The sequence below is a fragment of the Mus caroli genome, chromosome 8, assembly GCF_900094665.2.
Source record: "Mus caroli chromosome 8, CAROLI_EIJ_v1.1, whole genome shotgun sequence".
In the NCBI taxonomy this organism is placed as follows: domain Eukaryota; kingdom Metazoa; phylum Chordata; class Mammalia; order Rodentia; family Muridae; genus Mus; species Mus caroli.
In genome coordinates, this window is record NC_034577.1 from 30,366,256 (window position 1) to 30,373,762 (window position 7,507).

The 7,507-nt window shown below is 46.4% G+C and overlaps 1 protein-coding gene across 1 annotated transcript in view; it reads left to right on the forward strand.

The window, feature by feature from the left end:
- Window positions 1-1,825, forward strand: part of Prag1 (PEAK1 related, kinase-activating pseudokinase 1) — a 53,101-nt gene extending 51,276 nt beyond the window's left edge. Inside the window, exon 6 of the mRNA XM_021170718.2 lies at window positions 332-1,825. Coding sequence (XP_021026377.1) covers window positions 332-1,447 — 1,116 coding nt within the window. The 3' untranslated portion in view covers window positions 1,448-1,825. The remainder of the gene's footprint in view (window positions 1-331) is intronic.
- The last annotated feature ends 5,682 nt before the right edge of the window (window positions 1,826-7,507 follow it).

A 7,507-nucleotide genomic window follows, 5' to 3' on the forward strand; every position in this document is an offset into this window, starting at 1 on the left:
AAGGAAGGAAGGAAGGAAGGAAGAAAGAAAGAAAGAAAGAAAGAAAGAAAGAAAGAAAGAAAGAAAGAAAGAAAGAAAGAAAGAAAGAAAGAAAGAAAATGCTGCTTGAACCGGAGTCTTGGGGATGCTGTATTTCCTCCATATTTTTCTAAGAATTGTATGCTTTAGCACTAACTCCTTAAGTTCTTGTGCGCCCGTTTAAGTGATATTTAATGTATGATATAAAGTAAGAAGTAGTTTGCTTCTTGATATGAGGATGCCAACTATCCGGTCATTTGTTTCACAGAACCACAGGTCCCACTCCTAACCTCACTTTTCCTTCTTGCCACAGATCTGCAAAACCCCAGAACCCAAATCAGCCTCATACTGCAGCCCGTCTGTGCCGGTGCATTTCAACATCCAGCAAGACTGCGGCCACTTTGTGGCCTCTGTGCCCTCCAGCATGCTTGCCTCCCCTGACACATCCAGCAAAGACGCCGTGCCTGCCGCATCCCCACAGCCCCCTGCCCAGGAGCAGGACTGTGTGGTGGTCATCACCCGGGAGGTACCGCATCAGACTGCCTCCGACTTTGTGCGGGACTCTATGGCCAGCCACCGGGCGGAGCCTGAGGTTTATGAGCGCCGGGTGTGCTTCCTGCTTCTGCAGCTCTGCAACGGGCTGGAGCACCTGAAGGAACATGGGATCATCCACCGGGACCTGTGTCTGGAGAACCTGCTGCTGGCGCACTGTAACCCTCAGAGCTCCCCCGGGCCCTCTGCCACTCCTACCGTGCCCACCACCACATCCAGGTGTCCTTCTGCCGCGCCCGCAGCCACCACCGCATGCCAGGGAGGCCCTGGTGAGAAGCACCTGCCCAGGCTCATCATCAGCAACTTCCTGAAGGCCAAGCAAAAGCCAGGAGGCACCACCAACCTGCAACAGAAGAAGAGCCAGGCCCGGCTGGCTCCCGAGATTGTGTCTGCCTCCCAGTACCGCAAGTTTGATGAGTTCCAGACGGGCATCCTCATCTATGAGCTGCTCCACCAGCCCAACCCATTCGAGGTGCGAGCCCAGCTCCGGGAGCGAGACTACCGGCGGGAGGACTTACCCCCGCTGCCCACACTGTCCCTCTACTCTCCCGGCCTGCAGCAGCTCGCCCATCTACTGCTTGAGGCTGATCCCATCAAGCGCATCCGCATAGGTGAAGCTAAGCGGGTGCTGCAGTGCTTGCTGTGGGGGCCACGGCGGGAGCTGGTGGAGCAGCCGTGCACCTCAGAGGAGGTACTGTGTAACACTCTGCACAACTGGATCGACATGAAGCGAGCCCTGATGATGATGAAGTTTGCTGAGAAGGCAGTGGACCGAAGGCGGGGTGTGGAACTGGAGGACTGGCTTTGCTGCCAGTACTTGGCCTCGGCAGAGCCAGGGGCCCTCTTGCAGTCCCTGAAGCTCCTACAACTTCTCTGAGCCATTCCATCGCCGCCTTCCACGCCTGCCCCATGCCCTTGCCTTGCCTGCATCCGGATTACCCTGGGAAATGGTACAAATGACTGTCGTCCTTGGATGTAATATTTTATATATATACATGTATAATATAAGTATGAAAGACTGGGGATGTCATTTCACACACGCCAGCCTCCTCTCCTCTCAGAGTCTGCATTCCTCCACCACCGCCACCCCTGTGATTATGTACAGTTCTAGCTTCACGCAAGGTCCTGAGCGCAGTTCCATCCCCACAGAACCAAGTTCGGACTCCTGCCTCACTAGCCCATTTTTGGAGTCACCTCGCCCTTTTGTCAAACTGTTATTTAAAAAAACAACTTCCCAATAAAGAAAAAAGTCTTATATTAATTTGTTTTTATTGCGTCACGAGCAAAGCCCTTTAACCTCCAAGTGCTTGAGTGCACTAGAATCTTTGATGAGTAGAATCTATTATGTACTGCAGAGGTGCGGACTAAATGGCACAGGCCCAGAACTTGCACTTAAATGAGGTAGAGCAGTACCTACTGAAGCCTGGGTGTGTTAGTAGGAGGAAATGTTCTCTATTTCTCTTCCCACACATTAGGATTCTTGGGTGGGATGTGGGACGGGAGTTAAAGTTTAACCCTGCTGCTCTAGTCTCCAGTTTGCCAGAGCTCTCACCATTGTTCCCCTGAGAGACCTGGCTGGAAATCAAATCCACCTGTCTAGTTCAAAAGAAAGACCCCAAGACTGTCTGTCTTCTTAGAAAGCGTGTAGGCCATTGAAAAAACAAACAAACAAAAGCACTCGAGGTGTTTGCCTTTATTCCTCCGCAGCCAGAGGTGGAGGGTAGAACTTCCTGTTGCATCTGTTTCTTCCCTGCAGTTCCCGGACTCATCTGTCAACCCCAGGGAGTTTGGGCACTGCTATCTGGCAGCATCAACTTGTCCAGGCCTGAGAAGGAAGTGGGGGCGGGGCCAAGTGGCAAGGAGCACACTTCCCTGCCAGACAAGACCAGTGCCAAGATGGAGCACTGGTGGTCTAACTGTCAATAGGAGATCTCTATTTTAGATCCACTTGTGGATCCTTTGGTTTAAAAAGTCATTTAACAGCTGGCCATAGTAACCCCAGCACTTGAGAAGCTGAGGCAGGTGGATCTCTGTGAGTTCAAGACCAGCCTAGTCTACATAGCAAGTTCCAGGTCAGCCAGGGCTACACAGTGAAACCCTGTCTTCAAAAACAAAACAAAACCCATGAAATTCATTTAACATATATCAGTACCTGCTTTCTACTGACGCTAATATTTATTGTCATACCAAAGGGGAGAGAAAGAAAATAATTAAGAAGTGGTAGGTCTTTCCATATATACGCCCAGAGATGACTCATTCAAAGAGAAGTATATCCAAGGCCCTTGTATCTCTATCTAAAAATAACCTTTCAGCTACCGAACCCATTAGTTTCTCATTTCTTGTTAATGGCTATGTATAACTTTTAAATACGCACAAAGATCTTAATAGGTGTCGCTGAGGACTTGGGGTGTGGTTAGCCACCAAGAAAATTGCCCCTTTCTGCCCATTGACTTCACTCCCTTTGCACACCCCATGACCTCTGACACCATGTGAACACACCCATTCTTCCTCCCACCGGTGAGGAAGGTAGCCCCGGGGACCTGTTTGCAATGTCATTTGCCACTTGAGGAAAGACACTGGCTCAAACCAGCTCTCCCTCTGTCCACAGAAGGTTTTGGAACTTTGGGTGCGGAAATCACGATTCTCTGTAGGATCTGTCTAAATTGGTGCAGTTATATTTGTTCGATGCTGGGAATTTTTTTTCAGACAAAACCTCCGCCCTTGATTCTGTATCTTGCTTTTCTTGTCCTTTCTCTCTCAAAATAAATAAACAATGGAGAAGAAAGAAAAGAGCTTTCTGCCAGGAGACCTCAGAGTGAACTGAAAGCACCCAGGTCTCTGGAGGCATATGTGTAATCTCTGAGTTAATTGTGCCTTTTTAATATGGCACCCACCTGGGGAGGGGGGTGGAGGACAAGTTGAATTTGTGAGAATGATGTTGGTAGCCAAAGGAAGGAAAAACAAAAGAGGGTGTGAAGAAGGAACCAGTAACAATGAATCCTAGCTGAGAGGAGTGAGACCAATTAAACTTACTTTTGGACTGTTCAACCCCGCCTACAAGTAGAAAGTGCCTGCTGGCAGAATTCTTTCTCGTGTAATTTTGAGGAACTATTCACCAGGGAGAACGAACCTTTGCCTAGCTTTTGGGTCCAAAGGGAATTTGTCAAGGAGCCTTTGTTTGAAGACATTGAACAATATCCTAGAAGCTGTTTTGAAAAGGAAAGAAAGAAAAGGTGTTTTTTTTTTTCTAAAATAGGGCAATTTCTTTTTTTTAATTGATTTTAAGATTTATTTAGTTTATTTATATGAGTACACTGTAACTGTCTTCAGACACACCAGAAGAGGGCATCAGATCCCATTACAGATGGTTGTGAGCTACCATGTGGTTGTTGGGAACTGAACTCAGGACCTCTGGAAGAGCAGTCAGTGCTCTTTACTGCTGAGCCATCTCTCCAGCCCCGTCTTTGACAAAATCTAAGTGTGTGGGGTTTAAACTCCTTCCCAGCAAGGCAGGTCTCTGGAGTAATTGTGACATACAGCTGCCAATAACAGTTTGGCAAATAACTTCTGTCAGGCTACATTCAGAGGGCCCATAAAAAGTGTTAAGTCAGACTTCACCTGTTTGGTCTAGCAAGTAGCTCCTGCTCTAAACATACCAGAAACAACAGTTTTGTGTTGTAAGGCTGTAGGCCAGAAACACGTAGGAAGAGTACTATCAACTTAGAGAGTGTCTAGGCCAACACATCTTCTGTGGCTGAGGGTGCAGCTTGCTGCAAGAGGCTGTTGGCTCTTGGTTCACTCACCCCAGTTTAAAATAATAATAATACTGCAAAGCCCCGGTTTTTAAAAACACTTCTACTGTGAGCATGCATCCCTCTTTCCTCTTGGCTTTAAAACTAGCTACTGGTATTTAAACTCATTTTCCTTCTCCAGTTTTGAGTCAGGTCGCCCCCATATCCTTTGCACATACGTAATTTTGTTTCTGCCATTAATGGGCCTTTCCTAGTTTCGTGCTGAGAAGTGGAATCTTTATTCTTCGCCCAAATTCTTTCTGTGGGAGTTCCAACGCCTTACAGCTGAATCCTGAACACTCTTGCCAAAAGCAAGACAGGCACTTCAGGGTTTGTTTGTTTACCATAACACATGGCTCAGCTTCAGATGTCCCAGGCTCTGCAGAGCTACAGCTACCACTTTATATAACACTTACTGTTTTTTTTTTTTTTTCCAAGAGCCAAGGCTTGGAGAAAACCCGTGTGATGTACACATGCGCACAAAATATTGTGAAAATTTGGAAGAGGGAAGATACTTGTTACTTTAATGACTTCTCTGAAATCTGTGCTTCAGCCACACTGCCAATAGGACTCTGGGGAGATGGCTCAGTAGACAAAGTACTTGCCCTGAAAATGTGAAGACCTGAATTTAGATCTCTATCAACCAGGTAAAAGCCAGGCAGGCCGGCACACATTAGTAATGTCAGTGCTTGATGGGGGGGGAAGAAAGCCAACACCCAACGACCTGCTTGCCAGCCAATCTAGCCGAACTGGCAAGCTCCAGATTTTGTGACACACTGAGCCTTAGATGAAGATACCAAATATCACCCACTAGCCACCACACATAAACCCACAGGTGTGATTACACCCAAGTTCCACGCACCAAAACACACACACACACACACAAGATAGTGAGCTCGCCAGGCTGTCCTCACTCTGCTGACATCTAAAAATCTTTCAAAATGTAAAGATAAATCTGGTAGATCTCACTAAAGTCGTAGCTTTTAATGTTAATTTACTTGCTGCTTTTAATGGTGATGTGATATGATATATGTATATATATATATATATATACACATACATACACACATTCACACACACACACACAATGCGAATGGAATTGATCCCACAGCTGATCATGGACATCAGTCAGTCAGTTGGGAAAGTGCTTGTCACAGATGCATGAGGATTTGAGTTTAAGTCTCAGAATCCATCCTAAAAAAAATAAATAAACGTAAAAGCTGGGCATATTGGAGAATCCATCCTCATGATAGAGTAACATCATTCTTGTTCTTATATATGCTTCTGTGTGTACGTATATGTCTTATATATGCTTGTGTGTGTACGTATATGTCAGGAAGCTTTTACAGTAGTAGGTTTCCATGTGGCCTTTTCAAACGCCTTTGTGGTAGTTATCCCTCCCCATTTAGACACTATGTTCTAGCAAACACAAAGCCCAGTACCAGGACCGGCCTACCTCTTTTTGAGTTGTTGGACAGTGGGGTCTCAAATACCTTCAAACAATACATTGGTCTTGGCTATCTCCCAGAATTGGACAGTAAGACCCTATTACTGAAACCATCCCAAACTTGCTTTGTAAAACACCTGTAGCTGTCCAGCAGCCATGGAGGAACTGGGTACACCTGTAAGGGTGTCTGGAAATGAAAAAGGATGGGCTGGGAGAGAGAAGGATGAAGCCAAGACAGCTGGTTTCAAGTTTAATTTCCAGCTCTGTGTTTATATAAGCAAAACCCACAGACCCATCCTTTGTTTCAGCTGGGTTGAGTTGCAAAGCAAGCTCAGCAGGTGGTCGACTCCTCAAGGCTCTATTAGGGAAGGTAGGGAATTACAAAGGCATCCAGGCCAGGGCCCCACTCCAGCCAGGTTGTAAAACCATTGGGGATTTGTTTAGCCTACTCAAGGCTGGGAGAAGGGCATGGTGGAGAAATCAAGTGCGAACTTCATCACTACTGGCTAGCTTTCATGGTGCGGGAAGATGCTGTGGATGAAATAAGGGAAGGAAAGCCAAGGCAAGTCTTAGCCAGCTGGAAACCCTGCAAGCCACAATAATGACTGGTCTGGCAAGTATGCCCACTGGTGCAGTAGTGAAATTAGTTTTAGAGTAGTAACCAACCTGTTTCTGGTTGAATTTAAGGCCCACTCCATGAGATGGGACCAAAAGCTGGCACCATTTTCAGGGCCAAGAACCTGAGGCTAGATGGATCATGAGAGCTAGGGTAGAATCCTAGAATTGATTCTGCTCAAGGGACACAGTATTAAAACAACTCCTAATGACTTATTGCTATACCCATAGATTAGTACATCTCTGTATCTCATCAGAGCCATGTCTGTTAGCAGTAGACAGCAATTAACTCAGAGACCCACAACTGGTCAGCATGCAGAGAATTAGAGATGCAGAGAGCTCAGCCCTAAAGGGGAGACATCTACATCATATCTCCTCCTCTCGTTCCTAAGGAATCGTCACAGAAGAGGAAATGGAAAGTTGTAAGAGTCAGAGATGGTGGGTGACTACAAAGAAACAGTGTTTTCTGGTCTCTATAGGGAAGTCAGATATATAAACTCACAGTGGTGTGGCCTGTGTGAACTCAAGCCTGATAAAAACCCAGCATGGAGAGAGGAAGATAGTCAAGAAGTCCCACACCAAAGCTGAGGACTTACAGACACTGGATACCTGCTGGAAAGACAAGGGAGACACAGTTTATTTTGAAGGTAATGAGAGACCCCTGGTAAGTCATCTACATTCCAGGACAGGCCCTACATCCAAGAGTATTGGAGCAACACAAATCGAGCTCACTAATGTAAAGAGAGAGAGAGACAGACAGACAGACAGACAGAGACAGAGAGACAGAGACAGAGAGCACAAAGTCAGAGGGAGGTCAAATGAATAGGAGGTGGTGGTTAACCTGGTAGGAGTTGGGGGAAGGAGATGAATATGATGGAAAAGCCTTGCATGAAATTCTCAAAGATTTAATAAAATATTTTTTAAAAAGAGGAAAGCGAGCCATGATAGTGTGCATTTGTAATCCCAGTGCTAGGGATGTGACAAAATGCAGAACCTTGAAGCATGCTGGCCAACTTGGTGAAATCCAGGCCAGTAAGAAGCCTTGTCTCAAGGTGGATAGCATCAGGGGAATGAAGTTGACCTC